The 18,093-nt window shown below is 43.2% G+C and overlaps 1 protein-coding gene across 2 annotated transcripts in view; it reads left to right on the top strand.

Annotated features, from left to right (window-relative positions):
- Positions 1–18,093, top strand: part of LOC126266984 (neural cell adhesion molecule 1-like) — an 801,025-nt gene that overhangs the window by 764,951 nt on the left and 17,981 nt on the right. For both annotated transcript variants that reach the window (XM_049971722.1, XM_049971723.1), the window contains exon 13: positions 17,947–18,032. In XM_049971722.1, coding sequence (XP_049827679.1) covers positions 17,947–18,032 — 86 coding nt within the window. The remainder of the gene's footprint in view (positions 1–17,946; positions 18,033–18,093) is intronic.

The following is an 18,093-nucleotide window of genomic DNA, read 5'->3' as shown; positions in this document are numbered from 1 at the left end:
GTAAAGATTAGACTCACAATCTGAGGGGTGCACTTAGACACAGAATCTGAGTTGATTCTGCCAGTCATTGCTCATGTAGACGGCCCTCACACTGCTCACCCCTCTGCATCGGTATCTGCACAGTACGCTTTGCAGTCGGATTTGCTGCCCATAAAAGTTCGCAGATGCCCAGCCCTACCGACTGTCGAGGTATCTTGCAGTTCATCAGGTTTTACGCAGCAAATCCAAGTGAGTCACAGATTCTTAGCCGTAGCACCAATTGTTACGTGCCCAGGACTTGAACTAGCACTCTGGTGCATGTTTATTACTCTTACCATTTGACTTATAACCACCACTGTCCCAGCAGGTTTGATGAACAACGGACGAGACTGCTTACGCCTAGCCTCTACCGCACGTATTTTACTGCCTGAGATTGCCCATTGTCCTGACGACCAGGGATAGTGTTGTTTCATGCAAAGGTATGGGTACCTACCGTGCTTTATGCCTAGGGGCACATCCTATTCCAGGAAGATAACTCGCATACTAGACTCTTCCAGGAGCGGCCCAGCAGCTTAGACGACTACCCCAGTGGTTACCCCAAGTTTTTCTTCCTTTCAGGCACGTGCTCATATCGGCAAGCTAACTCTCGCCACATTTTACGGAATTCTGTCGATCATGCTCTTACATGCTTCTCCCACACATCTTTCGACATACTGACAACATCCATTACCCAAGCTTCTAGAAGTGGGTAGTCCTTGACAGTTCGCTTTGGACAGACACCATGCGCTCCGCCAAAGGATTTCTTCGTGACCACTTGGACTCTTGAATACTAGTGATATAACTTACCCATTAGCTAAAAGAGGTAGGCACTGCTATTTAATATGGACTGGGAATCACGGCGTGGCATTGCATTTTTTACTTTAACAATAGTAGTCAATGTTAGTCAATGGTGGAAGACATGGTGTGTGACAAAGAAAACTAGCAGAACTGCAGGGAATCGAACTATCGAGTATTTCAAGCCACCGAATATATAAATAAAACTTGACAACTCTACTTTTGAAATATCCAAACCAATAAGATTCCCACAATACTAAATGATGATTACTTTGGATTTAACACGCATTCTGGGAAGATTAGTTCGAGAAGGTTACGTCGTTAGAGGTTGTCACGAAAGGTATAATGATTAACAGGTCATCAGTGGAAACTACAATGGCTAACAACATCCTTAAAATAAACGAACATATAGTAACACCAGTGAACTCGAGAAAGCTTTGCAGTTGCTAAATATGTATGGAAATTGAGTACACTTTCTGATCTTCTTTTCTCACCCCCTCTCTGTCCAACTTCTCCTGCCCCACTCTTTGTCCATCTTCTATTTTCTACTCCATCCTCTGTTCCCCTCCTCCCCTCTCCCCTCCTTCTCTCTTACCATGGGTCTTATTCCCAATCAAACGTAGATTTGAATTTTAAGTCGCTTAAAATGAAAAAGTAAGTCATCACTGGCAGATGGGGTATGAAAGAACCCACCAGCTGCTGGATGCTTCGCGATAGTAATGTCAGTGATAGTGTTTGATATAGTTTAAGTATGAAAATCTGTAGGGGCTATTGATATTCCGTAGCAATATTCTGATCATGAGCCGATAACCCATAAATATAACATTCCTGGTTTCTGTAAAACAAACGAGGAATAAAACAAAACACCACATAATTGTGTACAGAATTTTTGTTTAAAATTGTATATTGCGAGGAAGAATATATGTGAAGGTAATAAACATCTTAGAAGTGGAAGGATGGTGGAAGGATCACCCTGAGAAACAACTTTCTGAAGTTGATGCATATACTCGTCATGCATGCGGCGGGTAATTCGGACTGAGTCGACAATTAACGACATACAATGCGGAGATGCCAATGTTTCGCAGAAAGGATGCAGTGCGCCCAGCAGTCCAAATTGTCCACACGTGGGAGTCAGGACATGATGGTAAATCCCGCTGCGTAACTCGACAAGGCCTAACAAGCTGTTCAGAGCCAATGGAGACATCCGAAGTCGATTATCACGGGAAAATTACTTACGAGAATTCCGACTCCGAGACGGTGGCTGAACTGGTGCTACCTGAAGTCTAACCTTGGGGCGTTCGTTTGCAGCCTGTAAGATCCCAAATTGGGCGTGATTTCCAAAATATAGTCTGTCAAGTGGATATCCAGTCTGAAGGCTGCAGTACCTATTACCGGATTGGGAGCCAACGGGACAACAACATCTCGGATAAGTGACTCAGCATATGAAGCTTTGCAAGTCGTCTTTGTATAAGTGGAATCACAGTGTCGTCTCAAACGCCGCAAGTCCGTCAAATATGAGCGGTACGATTGATCACGCTGCTGGAGGGACTGATTGTACACGAGGTGCGATGGGACCACGTGGAATCTTTCTGAATAACCATTCGACAGCAACAAACACTTCTCTTCGAACATGAGCACAGCCGTACTCAAGAATGAAGACAACTTCTTTAGCAAGAAAAAGGGACAATGGAGAGTGTCATCTGACAACTGATACCGGGTGGAGTGCTGATTCAGCCACTGTCCCTAACGTATTTTGCATCGTTAAACAGCAGAATAACAAGTTCAAAGAGCAAAGCTAGATCCAACACTAAGATGTAGCGAATTCTGAACGAAGATACCTATATTTAGTGACATCTATACAACCACGCAGAGAAATCACAACTAACGGATGGAGCGCCAGGCGCCCTGGATGTGTAGGACGCCACGCCGATGTCTTTGTAGGACGGGCGCAAGCCTTGATAGGTACGCCAGACAAACGTGGCTTATGGCGGCACTAACATTACATTAAAATTGAAGGTGGGGAGGAAAGAAAGGAAAGGACATTACACGGAATCAGTGACGACGCGTGATATTATGTACCACACCTCGAATCGAACCCAGAATCTCTTGCTTATTAGGCACATGCGTTAGCCTTTGCGCCATCCAGGACACAGGGCTATCGTATCTGTGGGGATTACTAGGACACGCCTCGCGTCTGAGCTACATTCTCACCGAGCGGCACCTGTCCTCTTCCTGTCCATTTCTTCCAAGCTCGCTACTCTGATATTCCCACAGGAGGTCGAACGTATTTCTGCCGAAATCACGCGTTCCATAAAGACGCTTACATCTACGACTGCAGCGCTCGCAATTAAACAGTGCCCCCTGGCAGACTTCATCGATGTGCATACCATCCGGCGGTTTTCAAACATGCCGAGCTGGGATACCAGACATATCCTCCTGTTCCCCTCCTCTCTCTTTCACCGTCTCCTTCGCTTTCCCTGTCCGTCACTTCCTCCATCTCTCAGAGCTCGCCGGCCGCGGTGGTCTAGCAGTTCTAGGCGCTCAGTCCGGAACCGCTCGACTGCTACGGTCGTAAGTTCGAATCCTGCCTCGGGCATGGATGTTTGTGATGTCCTTAGGTTAGTTAGATTTAAGTAGTTCTAAGTTCTAGGGGACTGATGACCAAAGATGTTAAGTCTCATAGTGCTCAGAGCCATTTGAACCATTTCTTAGTGCTCGTCTCCTCCTCTTTCCTTTCTCTGGCCATCGCCATCTCTCCTCTCTCTCTCCTCCCATCTCCCCGTCCCCCGAAAGAATATGTCCTCCTTCCTCTTCTCTGTTCGTTATTTCCCCCAACCCAACAGAAGGCTTATGGTTCTTATCACCATAGTACTCGCATATCCCTCCAGATCATAAATAATAATTATATCAGTTTAGATAATATCGTTTCAGGATTTTGAGATAACTTGTATCCCAGTTCACAGCTCTTGGTCTAGTGTCGTCGCCACAGAGGCTCAGCGTGTTCGGTTAGAGAGCTGGCTGGTCACTGTAATACATAACTGAATGAAGGGATCAACAACGAACTTCAGCAAGTGACATCTGACAACCGCTACGACTAAATACAACGAATAATAACAAGCAATATACATAACAGGGGGAAAAATGTGGCACGCGTTGCTTGAGGATCACGGCGTCCCGAGTTCGATTCCCGCCTTGGTTTGGGATTTTTTGTGCCCGGGGGCTGGGTGTTTGTGTTGTCATCATCATCATTCGTGACAGTGCCTAGATTGGACTGTGTAAATACAGTTGAGCGCCACCACAAAGGAAACCAAACTTCATCAGCGAATTTCAGCTAAGCAATTTCATTTTCGCGCAGCTCAATGTTTATAAACTCGTATCTCCTCCCGAATTATGTGTAGCACAATGATATAGGTTTGCAGGTACACCCAGTCGCATAAGTGACTAATGTCTGCCGAAATGTGTTGCGAATAAAGTTAGTAGTAAAAAAGTAACAGATTAAAACGTCGTCCATGATGTGGCAGTTTTTAACGTGTTTCTGTGTGTATGACGTCATACGTCCTGAGCTATCTTTCGTACAATGATATTATTTTGCTAGTACATTCAGTGTTATATTGACTGAAACTCGCAAAGTGTGTCGCTAATACAGTAAGCAGTAAAGTAGTAGTAAAGTATATCGTCTTTATTAATGTTGCGTTTTTCCTGCATAAGCAGCGATAATGTTGTATGCGATAAACTCTTTTCCTTATATCATCTTGTGTTAGGTGATAGCGAAAAAAAAAATGTAAAGGTTTGAAACTGTAAAGTTCCGTGGAAGCTCAAGAAATTGATGAATGACGTACAGGTATTCGCGAATCTTGGGTACACTGCTTTTTGACCCTCATCCCCATCCCCTTCAGAGACAGCTGGTTCTTACCACTATAGTGATTAATTCAATTTTTTTTTCGTCTTCTGACTGGTTTGATACTGCCGTCCACGAATTCCTCACCTGTACTAACCTCTTCATCTCAGAGGAGCACTTGCAACCTACGTCCTCGATTATTCGCTGGATGTATTCCAATCTCTGTCTTCCTCTTCAGTTTTTGCCCTCTACAGCTCCCTCTAGTACCATGGAAGTAATTTCTTCATGTCTTAACAGAAGTCCTATCACCGTGACCTTTCTCATTATTAGTGTTTTCCACATATTCCCTTCCTCTCCGATTCTACACAGAACCTCTTTATTCCTTCCCTTATCAGTCCACATTCTTCCAGGTATTAACTATCATGTCTTCATGTCTACCACGCTTAGTTCAACTAGATCCAGCGGCTTACGAGCATATATATATATATATATATATATATATATATATATATATATATATATATATATATATATATATATAAGATCAAACAATACCAAGGTAGTCACCGACTTGACATTGTCTTGGATCACGTTTACACTTTTAGAGATTCTGTAGTGTAAGGGGCAATCAAAATCTTTCCATACAGGATTTCCGACAGACATGCATACCTATACATATTCTTCATTCTCCGATGGATATCTACAGGAGCTTGTCCTAAGGCAGCAAGAAAAGAATAACATCACGTTGCTCCTGTTCGGATGCATTTGGTAGTAGCGTCGCCATAGTTCACGTTTCCGTGTTCACCGCACGCATTCCACATTAGTCCGTTGCCGTCATGTCGCTGCATATATACCCGCACCGAAGTTGCGCTTCGTTGCGTATACGCTGCAACAACCACCTCTAACGGAAACTTTCTGATCAACCCTTATATAAAAGCAAGAAAGGTAGTGTCAGTGCATTATAAGGAAGGAAGCCACATACTTGAATAATTTATTTACGCCAGTCTATAGACGTGTGCATGGTACAATTTTATCAACCTCTTCTCTAGCTTTTCACTTGCCTCTTTTTCGCCCTTAATTCAACCTCGGTAGTCCGCTCTGTATAAGAGCTGATCACAAGCTCTTGAAGTAGATATACGAATGAAAATCCCGGCTACTCAGTTCCCTTTTGTTTTTCTTGTGGCTTGTTGTGAATGGTGTCAAATACGTCGCCAGACGCCATTGCACTGTTTACACTGGAATGTGTGTTTGATATGTACGAGAGAAACGGTTAAATTTTAAACAGTGTTAGCTTTTTATTGCTGCAAGCTAAGTGCCACGCCATATTTTTAACTATATTTAGAATCACGTATTTAGTGTGACTGTCAGCTAGCCGAAACCGCACACTCGGCACCTAAGACCTAGCGGATATTCCGGCACTGTGGAATATATGCCGCACATGTAGATTTTTGATACTGATGTAAGCTAAAACTCGCCTGCCTCATCAGATTGGGGTTTTATCAGTCATAACGTCCGCAGGAACAAACTCTTTACGGCTAGCGTAAATTTTCATTCCCCACGTCAACAACACTGAAAGCAATCTACGTCCGCACCATATCACTTAGATGGCGTCTAGTACATTTGATGGCCGATAAACTTTATACCATCTCGTTGACGTGGCCATCTTCAACGAAGATGGTCGATAAACGTTATACAGGTTCGCAGACGTGGTCGTCTGATACATCTTATGGGTGATAAGTGTTGCATGGTGACAACGTATATAAATCCTCACTGCTTCGAATTTGTTTTTCCTGAAGATGAGATTGTTCTACCACGAACAGCCCTTTTCTTCTCCTAATTAACATTTAGTTACAATAAAATGGCGGTAAACACAAACAGTTTAACTGATTCCTTAGCCAAGAGTCTTGAAAAAATTTCAAAATTAACGTCATCGAATTGTGAAATGATTTAAATATGTGCGTCCTTGAAATCGTCAAAATTAGTATGCACGTAAACATTGACTTGACATATAGTTCCGCAGCAGGAATATTTTTTTTAAAAAAGGAAAAGTCGTTTCTTGGCTAACAGTGACTTGTTGTAAACAAAATTCTGTCGCCGCTTTACTTTGTTAGCAAGTGGAGTTAATCTTTATCTACGATGACCCTCGTTGACTTTGTGGAAATGTAGGTTAAGGGAATCGGTGGGTTTAGTTCAATGACACCTATGTGAGTTCGGGAAAGTAAAGATAGGAAAAAGGTGTCAGGTTTCAGTTTTTGAATCTGAGGGGTAAACTAGTTGGTTTTATGGTTACGAAAAAGTGAAATGAATGTTATCTGAGACAATGTCTGAGAGTAACTGGGGAGAAGACAAAAGAAGGAAAGATCTTTTACACAGAGAGCGAAACGAGGAATTTATTAAACATGAAAGGACTGATGCATATCACCGCGCATATTATGGGTGAAGAAAGAAGGCTGAATATCCTCTTCCTAGTGAGGATGTAGGGGGTTTTACAATCTCTATGGCCTCTCTGTACAACTTTCCATGATATCTACTTGTGGCTACCAGTACTTGAGTCCTACGAAACGAATGTGGTGGTCTCCTGGCTCAAAAAAATGTTCCGCAACAGCTGATCTGTAGATCTCCTCTCTTATGCAATTACCGTCGTGCTCTTCTCGTCGCTTTTTGACAGTTCTTTCTGTAGTATGCACATACACCCCACATAACCACACGTATTCCTATTAATTCCTGCTTTTTCCAGCTAGTGGCGAGCATTCTTGGCCGATTTTAGATGATCTTGTATCTTACAGGTGGGTTTGCAGATTACCAATACGTTTCGCTTCTTCAAGATTTTTCCTTTACGGCCTGTAACGTCCTTAATGAAATACAGGAAAATTTTAATTAGACCGGCGCCTGTGCATTGCATTGATTTCTAAGCGGTGGTCTTAACGTTCTGTTCACATCAGCGAGTTGGTAAGGTGTTTAAATTTTGCATCTAGCATCTCTGGTTCGCAGATTTTTCCTCACCCTATCCGCCTACGTCTTTATGACGTCTCGCTTTTGTTGTGGGTTGTGATTCGAATGCCGATGTAGGTAATGGTCTGTGTGCCTCTGTGTGAAAGAGGGAGATTGAGGGATCATCTACTGTGGAACATGCTTCGTAACTAGGAGAAAATCGTATTCATTTTCGTAGGACTTAAGTAATGGCAGCCACAAGCGGGTACCATGAAAGGTTATACAGAGAGGACACAGAGATGGTGAAACACCCCGTAGTTTCAATAGGAAGGAGGATGACGTGAAACTGAATGACATCTGGATTGCGGTGCTGAAGAAGATATGTACCAATCTTCCTCCATGGGGTGATAGAAACGGCGAACTCGGCTCTCGCTTTCGTAATATGTGACGTCACGCCATCGCGCGGACGCACTTGGAGGCAGAATTTTGCTGTAGTCAGTAGCGAGCCAAGGTGGGAATCGGACATTGAAGAAGCTACGAACCTCCTTGAAAATGTCCTCCGCAGGCGAAACGTAGGGTTTTAAGGTGGAATCCATTCGGCCAAGGCTTAATAGGCCGGAACATTTTATTTATGGTGACTTTTCCGTCCGTGAAAGTTGACATTTTACAGTCAGTAACAAGATATTAGTAGCAGAAACCACTATCCCGCTGCGAGGAGATGTTATCTTACTAACGACTGCTCTACTTACTGATTTTAGTTCATGGTGAATGACGTCCTACAGTCACAGCGGCCATGCGCTTGCATCTCTCTGATTAAAAGTGTCATGCGCATGCCAGGCTATCACGATCTCTCTGGAAACATCGTAAAAAATTCTGTAACTTCGAAGTGTGTGGTATAAAAGACGCCATTGACACTGAATAGCAACTGATGAGAGAACAGCAAGTAATAGGAGGGACGTTCAATAAATAATAAAACAGATTTTTTTATGAAAGCAGGCTGGTTTTGGTCAGGATTCCAATACACCATATTAATCTCCCCTTTTTTAGCTAAAAATCACAGCACAATCTCCGGTAAATTCGACGGTCTTACGCCACCTCACTGGGAGGGCTTGTATGTCGGTCGATTTCGTTACTATAGGATCAGACTTGGGAGCCAAAGTCCTGCTGTCTCAGAAACATCGCCATCATCCACGCCCTGCTTCTCGCATAGTTCATACTACATTGGACCAAAGAGATGGAAGTTGAAGGTGCGAGATCCGTGATGTAAGGTGCGTGACGAAGGGCAGTGCAAGGAAGTATTTGTGGTCGCCTCTCTGGTGTGTGGACTTGTATGGTGGCCTTGCGCTGCCATGGAGAAGGATACGGTTCAAATGGTTCTGAGCAGTATGGGACTTCACCTCAAAGGTCATCAGTCCCCTAGAACTTAGAACTACTTAAACCTAACTAACCGAAGGACATCACACACATCCATGCCCGAGGCAGGATGCGAACCTGCGAACGTAGCGGTCGCGCGGTTCCAGACTGTAGCGCCTAGAACCGCTCGGCCACATCGGCCGGCGGAGAAGGGTAAGTTCGTTTTCATTTTTGTGGCGACGGGTAAGCTGAAGCCGTTTCTTCAAGTTCTTGAGGCGAGCACAATTCACTTCAGAGTTGATCAGTGCTCCATGAGGGTGGACATCAAACAGAATAGCCTCTTTACAGTCCCACAAGAACGTGGCCACTACATTACTGCCAGAGAGTCCGGCTCTCAACATTTTCTTTGAAGAAGAGGTGGTGTTGCCTCACTCCACGGCTTGTCCTTCTGTTGCAAGTTCGAAGCGATGAATCCGTTTTTCATCACCTGTGACGATGTTCGACATAAACTGTCAGGACTAGCCTCGTAATGCACAACAAGCTCCGCACAGATAGACATTCGTTGCTATCCATAGTAAGTGTTAGGCGGCGAGAAGCACTGTGGGCATACACCTTTCAGTACTGCAATTGGCGGACGGATGTGTCAGCGCTACCAACAGAGAGTCCAGTTGTGCAGCAAGGTGTTTGATTGTGATCCGCCGATCGTCTCGAACGACAGTGCCTTCACGTTCCAACATTGGAGGATCCACAGTTGTGTGCGGCCTACCATCACGCAGGAGATCAGAGAGGTTAGTTGCTACTATGATAGACGCCTCGCCCAAAGATTCACCGTGCTTTTGTTCACTGCCTTCTCCGTGCACATTCTACAAGCGCTTATGAAGATCTTCAGTTCTGTGGCTTTCCACCAGAAGAATTTCAGTTAAAGCTCTCTGCTTGGAAAGTCCCTCCGTTTCAGGCACTGTTTGGAAGACTACGCTGCTTATTGAAGGCCACATTGCTTACTGAACGCGCCTCGTATTTTAGCGGCGGTAACACGGAAAGTACATGTCAGTAGAAGGCAGCTTTATGTGTAGGAGAAATCAATAAAAAGACCGAAATGCAAAAATATAATATTCCAATGTCGTGTACACATTCCTGACAATGACTTACAAAATCTGTTGTGGTGTTACACCTTCAGTGCCCAGCGCTTCTGCAACTGAACAGTGCTGTACGAAAGTGAAGGCCTACATTGTCTCCTTGAAAGGATCTGGCACTCTCCTAACTGTAGTTGCGAATCTGATTAATCGAAATCATCATGGGGATGTCGGTGAACAGGAAGCGCAGTATCACAATCATGACACCTGGAAGGACAGAGTTTCGACACTTTCAGTGCAATGTATTCTGCATTCAAAATATATAGAGCAGCAGAACACGAAAATTCAGCACTGAAATTGTAAACAAATAATACACTAGTGTTTTATCAAGTTCGCACCTGTCAAACACCACTTAAATTAAAAGTTCTGATAACAGCAGAGGTGCTACAAAATGTGATCAAAGAAACAAAATCAGTCGTCAGGTACTGATAATATGGAGTTGATAAATTTACCTTTAATAAACTACAGCACAGAGTTTTAAATTTTGATTGTATGCTGGCTGAGCACAAATGTGGCAGACGAATGGATCGAGCAATTCAAAAATTATCGACAAATATGTCTATTAACTTCCTAATACAAACTCTGTGCTAAAACCGTAAACAACAGAATATTACCAATGGCGGAAGCAGGTGTGTTAGAGGTGCAACGTAGTTTTCGAAAAGGTACCGGTTTCTGATTGTCTTTTCCTTTTGGCACAAGTAACTGAGAAAGGAAGGGAATTTAGGCTACCAGCTTTATATATTTTTATCGAATATGGAAAGGCATTTGACAAGGCAAAGCGCAAAATGATATGAGAATTACATCTGATTACAGAAATTGAGGCATTATACAAAAATAATAAAATAAGAATCCGTAATGTGAGGAATGGCACAAAATCTGCAGATATCAGTCAAGGAAGAAGACAAGGCTGCCCACGGTCCCACACTCTTTCTTATGTTTACGTTGACAATACCATTTGTAAATTGGCCGTTTTATTAAGTGACGCATTCAATAAGGGATAATTTCGATTTTATGACGATGCTTTTTACGGCTGATGAAATTATGATAGAAGCATCTGCAGAAAATGTTCAAATTTCAGAACATAAACTGAGTCAAATTGCCGATAAATACGGAGTGATAATATCGACACATCAATTTAAAGTGATGGTATTTCAGGATTGGAATCCACAAGAGCCAATATTGTTATGGATGGAGAAATAACTGAACAAGTAAGAGAGTTTAAATACGTAGGGTGCAGTTTTAAACTATCAACGTGAGATAATGTAAAGCTGTTATTGGCCAGATTTATAAATTTCAGAGGAGTTATACAACGTGTATTACAACGTAATGAACAAAAAATAAACATTAATTTAGCTTACCAAGAAATAATGTAGCCTTTGCTGCTATATGGAATTGAATATGTTGGACCCTAACATCTGATCAATTCGACGAACTGAATCATGAGAGGTGAAATCCCTTCGCTTTGTAGCGGGATATTCATTGTTTGACCATAAAAGGAACATCGATATTAGGCAAGAACTAAATGTTGAATCCATTACAAATGTTACTGATAGCCGGCCGGGGTGGCCTAGCGGTTCTTGGCGCTACAGTCTGGAACCGCGCAACCGCTACGGTCACAGGTTCGAATTCTGCCTCGAGCATGGATGTGTGTGATGTATTTAGGTCAGTTAGGTTTAAGTAGTTCTACGTTCTAGGGGACTGATGACCTCAGAAGTTAAGTCCCATAGTGCTCCGAGCCACTTGAACCATTTGTTATTGATAATTAATGTTGGAAGAGAGAAGAATCCAATCGCAAGAGGAACGCTGGACTTCCCTTAAAGAGTTTCGAGGCAAAATAAGCCAGAGGAACTGATCCTAAAATACGACCATATACTGAATGAAGATGATGACGATGAAATATTATCAACATGTAACGAAATAAATCCGTACAAATCTGAGACGAGAGAGAAACGCAAGCAATGAGGAGCAATAGTTGAGCTTGATTGTGCGCTGCCTGGCATATATAGGCGGATGTCGGTCCATTGTGATCGACACGGACATGCACAAAATAGCTGCTCAGTAACCATGCTGGACCGTATCTAAAAACTCAGTATCACAAGAAAGCAGTAGACTGTCACCATAGGGACCCAAAACGACCATTCCTACAAAAGGAAAGGACTTTCTTACCAGCGAGTTCTGAGGGAACTCTCCAAATTTGTAAGGCTGCCTTCACCTCGAAAGTCCAGACAGAAAACTATCACCCAGTAATGGATTCCTGCGCTCCTGGAGTCTTTCTTCAAACCAAGGAATTCTAATGGTCACCACCATCTTGACGACCACCAATAAATATAATTTAAAGTGGTGTGTCCTAAAATTGATGACCCCCTCGCATGTGTAATGTTACCGCGACCCAGAAAACTAATTAATCCCGGATTCACCTTTAAAAAATTAGTGTGCACAGCTTTAATGGATAACGCAAATTGCATACATCAAAAAAAGTTTAGCATCACCCCGGTTTCTGGAACTCCTGAAGACACACATTGGCTGCAGACATAGTCCCTTTGATTGTTCAGAGAGGTCACTATACCCACCCAAAGTTGTAAACTACCATGCACGAGCAGCGCCTATTACACAGAGGGGTCTGACAGCCGACCAGTTCCAATCATTCCACCAGGAAGGAGGATAGTGTTGTCTGTAATTCAACCAAGCCTAGACGGTCAATACCGCCGTTCGATCGCGTCCGCATTGTTACTTTGTGACAGGAAGCACTTTCAACGAGGGAAGTGTCCAGTCTTCTCGGAGTGAAAAAAAGCGACATTTTTCGGACATGGATGAGATACAGAGAGACAGGAACTGAGTATGACATGCCTCACTCAGGCCGCCCAAGGACTACTACTGCAGTAGATGGGACCGCTACCTATGGATTATGGCTCGGAGGAGCCCTAACAGCAACACTACAATGTTGTATAATGCATTTCGTGCAGCCCCAGGACGTCGTGTTACGACTCAAACTGTGCCAATAGAATGCATGATGCACAACTTCACTACCGACGTTTACGGCGACGTCCACCTTTGAAACCACGAAACCATGCAGCGCGGTATAGATGGGCTCAATAACATGCCGAATGGACCGCTCAGGATTAGCAAGCGTCCTCTTTATCGATGAGTGTCGCATATGCCTTCAACCAGACAATCGTCGGAAAGATTTTTGCAGGAAACCCGGTCAGGCTGAATGCCACAGACACACTGTCCAGCGAGTGCAGCAATGTGGAGAGTCCCTACTGTTTTGGGGTGGCGTTATGTGGGGCCGACGCACGCCGCTGGTGGTCATGGAAGGCGCCGTGACAGCTGTATGATACGTGACTGCCAACCTACGACCGACAGTGCAACCATATCGGCAGCATATTGGCGAGGCATTCGTCTTCATGGACGACAATTCGTGCCCCCATGGTGCACATCATGAATGACTTCCTTCTTGATCGATTGACTAGGGTAGCCAACATTTTCTCCAGACATGAACCCTTTGGAACATGCCTTGGATAAGAGACTTCCTGATAGACGAAAACTGTGTGCCGGACCGAGACTCGACCTAGGAACCGTTGCCTTTCGCCTGGAAAAGATTTTAAAGGGATGTTCATGAACGAAGTGACCCACCAAGCTCTCTGAGGAATCTGCGATGAATCGCTGTTGAGGAGTGGGTCAATCTGGACCAACAGTGCGTCGATGAACTTGTGAGTAGTATGCTACGACGAATACAGGTATGCTTCAAAGCAGGAGGACGTGCTACTGGGTATTAAAGGTACCGGTGTGTACAGCAATCTGTACCACCACCTCCGTAGGTCTAACTGTATGATGGTACTACATGCAATAAGAAGGGAGGAAATGGTGTTTACGTTGATCTCTACTCCAATTTTCTGCACAGGTTCCGGAACACTTGGAACCGTGGTGATGCAAATCGTTTTTTAATGTGTGTGTTATTAAAGGCCTTAGGTATAGATCCTACAGCAGAGGTTTCTACAGATAAATTATTTACTATGAAAGATAGGTGTTAATCTATTAATGATAGGTGTTAAGATAAACAGTCTCTCGATTAACACAGCAAGTTATTCGGTAAAACATAATTATTCACAGAGACGATGAATGGGATGTGAGATGCTTTACAAATTCATTATGCGAACTCCAGCTGATTAATATGTTGATATACGTCGTTAATTGAACAAAAAAGGTAACGCCCCTCTTATACTAATAGCTGTCTGAAATTTACTCTCTAATTTTGTGAATCCCAAAGAACAGCCGCGCGGAGTGGTTATGTCTTGGATTGCGTGGGCATGGGTGTGTGTCTCGTTCCTAGGATAAGTTAGTTTAAGTAGTGTGTAAGTCTAGGGATCGATGACCTCAGAATTTTGGTCCCTTATCAATTCGTACATACACATCAAACAACAAAGAGTCACTGTTGACCTGATAGTAACTGCAACATTCGTACATTCATTGCAGCAGTCATGGGCCAGCGACTGTTAATGGTATTGATTTCAAAATGTGCAGAGCAAGAAACAGCCCTATCACGCCAGTACCGCGAATTTTGCTCACTGTAATTGTTAACCGCCAACCGTACACAATGCCGCCATCATGTGAATGATTCTGCAGTATAGGTCGAGGTCACGCCATCGTCACAATAACTCTGGATCCCGCTAATCTGGTAATATGCGGCACTGTTCTTCTCCAAGACACGCGGATAATATGCTTTCGATGCACAAAGCTCGAAATCTCCAAAGAAACTCTCAAGTTGCGCTAGCTAGCACGTCTTGCCATGGACACACGTCCCGTCTCTTTCATGTCTATCCACCTCCTCTTCAATATTTTTACAGAACCTTACGCTCACCGAAGTTTTCACGCCATATCATACACTCCCAACAATAGCGAAAAATGCATGCAGGTCCGCCCAGCAGTGGGGTTCCTTAATGCACACAAAATTCTGCCAAGCACTTCATTGTTTTAAAATGACAGTCAAATTCCACAACGCACTCTTACACCTAAAAGACTGCCATTACTGCCATTTCAGCTCCCCTCTACGTGGCATGTCTGATAAATTTACCGATGATGCGTTTTCGTATCCGGAAACTAGTCTTGTGTCAGAGGTCCTCTGAAATTAGAAGGCTGATCATGAGGTTAGCAATTGTTTTCGGCAAACCACGTTTCCTTCGAAAACTGTAAAATACTTGTCTTCAAAACGCTGTCTGCCAAACATGAGAAACCACTGCTCTATTGCTGCTGGACTCGCCTCCCATCCTCACTTCGACTGCTGGCCAGGAATAGATTGTAAAAATGGATGATGGACTGCTACCCTCTTGCCAGGCTACGGCATCCTGGTTTCCGTCGAAACAGCTTGGGCTGACAGCAAAAACGCCACTTTTTTCTCTACCTTCACTGCCCTGCCTGTCCTAAATCCAGTGCTCTGAGCCGTCTCACACCCATAGAAGTCATCCAGAAACCATTGGAGTCCAGCGCTGTATTGAAAGAAAGGAAACTACAAAGAGTCCTGTATCAACAATCACTGTGATCTGGATATCTTCATAAAAACTTTGGTGTTGGATTCCAGTCCAGTTACTGAATTATCCCCATATTAAACGAAAAACGCATGCAATATCGCCTGTTGTGTTTCAGATTAACCTGTTCCAAAGTTTTTGCTGTACAGAGGGAATGTTATATCATTTCCATCTTCTCTCGTCCCTGGTACACATAGAAAATCGATAAGCATGAATTTGACTTATTTCAGTTCAGAGGTTAATTATCGAATACAATAAGTGTAGTATCCAATGGTTAGAGTTCTCTGAATGGTTTCTACTTGAAAGTATCTCAGCAGATTCAATCAAGACACTTTAAGGATGAAACACCGTTTATCTACGTTGGGTATATCAATCATTGCCATATGTAGTACCTGTCGATGCAAAATTTATGGAACCGCAGTAAGTGAATGCACAGTGCCCTCTGTCTGCAAACATGTGGTGATGGATTTTCAGGAATCTCATCACTGGCGAGTCACAAGTATCTACGATTCCTGGTAGCTATAGAGCTGCAGTTACTGGAAGACTATCGAATGAACATGAGGCAATCTTTGTGGCATCAAATTTCATGTTGTTCTTTCTATTTTTCATATACAGTTGCCTATTTCCTTAACAGAGTATTGGGAGATCTTTTCATCGATCATTTAGAGAAGATGAATTCGCTTGTAAACACACAAAACTTAATATTGATTTATACCTGTAGATAAAATGAAAGATGCAGTCTATAAAGATGCATTGATTACCCGCGAAGACCAGAAATGTTGTACAATTCGTGCCAGATGAAATTTATCCTGCAGCATTGACCTTCTGAAATTACTTAGAGCATGATTCTATGTTGTTTTTCTTGAGCTCCTTTATGAGAGTGATAATGAAAAATGCATCAACCGTACGTGAGTTATAAGTTTGCTTGCATTCGGAAGAGTGCAAACGACTTTCTCGTATGAAGAGACAGTATTTTGTGGCGTTACCGTCTTGTCATTACTTCATCAGGTTCCACACAGCTTACGTAATTAGAAATGCACTTCAGAGCTCTTTCATTCCAACAGAAAAAAATATATAGTTCTATTTGAAAGAAAAAAATTGTGTCAACATTCGGCTGTTATAATTTTTACGTACATCAGGATATTTACAACGTTTTCTGTCACAGTTTAGCGAAAACGGTCTCTCTTAACTGCATAACATATGTCTATCAGAGGTGAGATATGGAGGTGTGACGGCCGCGGTGGCCTAGCGGTTCTAGGCGCTTCATTCCGGAACCGCGTGACTACTACGGTCGCAGGTTCGAATCCTGCCTCGGGCATGGATGTGTGTGATGTCCTTAGGTTAGTTAGGTTTCAGTAGTTCTACGTTCTAGGGAACTGGGGACTTCAGATGTTAAGTCCCATAGTGATCAGAGCCATTTGAAATTTTATGGAGCTGTTGACGAGATACATAGCGCATCCGTAGAAGTTCCAAACGACTTCAGGAGGTGAGTAATATGGGAAACTGGCAAACAATTCTTACTGGAGGAGAGGGGGGAGGGGAGGGGGGAGGGGTGGGTCGGGGAGGTTGTAGATATGTAAGAAAGAAAGAGAGTATGGAGTTAATATAATTTGGGCTTCTGTAATTGTTTTGGAAAACAGAAATAAAAATTACACGTTCGTAGGCGCCTATGCAACTGTTTTACTTATGACCTTTGTATCGTTATTGAGTACTGAGAATGATGAATGGACAGCAATGGCCGTGTTCTAACTATCTTTTGGCAGGCATAAGGTCCTCCATCTCTTCCGAATACAAATATATTTTGGAACAGACACCCTTACCTCGTCATTCCTTGCACCATTGCACCTACTAGACGATAATTATCGTCCACAAAATGATTTATTTAAAAAAACGATGATGTTCGTAAAAATAAATAAATCGAAATATAAAATAAAACCATTATCAAGTGGAAAGGTAGGATGCGCCATTAAACTATTGTGTGGTGAGTACCGTAATTATATGTATAGCGAAGAATAATGTGTCTTTGAGAGCTCCACGCGAGTATTTTTGTGCTTGAGTGTGCACTCTTCCGTTTTCACTTGCACGTACCTATGAGAGAGAATGTATGTGTGTGTGTGTGTGTGTGTGTGCGTGTGTGTGCGCGTGTGTGTGTAAGAGAAAGAGAGAGAGGGAGAGGGGCAGAGAGATGCTACGAATGTCATCGAAGATGTTTCTTGGAACCATAAAACGACAATATCCGATGTGCCTTGTTGCATGTTAAATACCTACACTTCTACTACCTATGATAACATTAGTAGTGAGGAGTACTATCCTCAAAGTACTACTTTGCAGCAAAGAGTGTTTTACTTTGTTTCAGCTGCGGATTCGGTACTGGCTGACGCGGCGTCTCGCAGACAGGACCCGAGCTTGCGGCTCAGCAACCCGCCAGATTCGGAAGCCATCGTAAGTACCCACCAATCTAATTTCCAGCTTATGTAGGGCGCATCAGATAATCACGAAAAAA

The sequence above is a fragment of the Schistocerca gregaria genome, chromosome 4, assembly GCF_023897955.1.
Source record: "Schistocerca gregaria isolate iqSchGreg1 chromosome 4, iqSchGreg1.2, whole genome shotgun sequence".
Taxonomy (NCBI): Eukaryota; Metazoa; Arthropoda; class Insecta; order Orthoptera; family Acrididae; genus Schistocerca; species Schistocerca gregaria.
The sequence above is the reverse complement of the archived record's forward strand: the minus strand, read 5'-3'. Positions and strand labels throughout refer to the sequence as shown.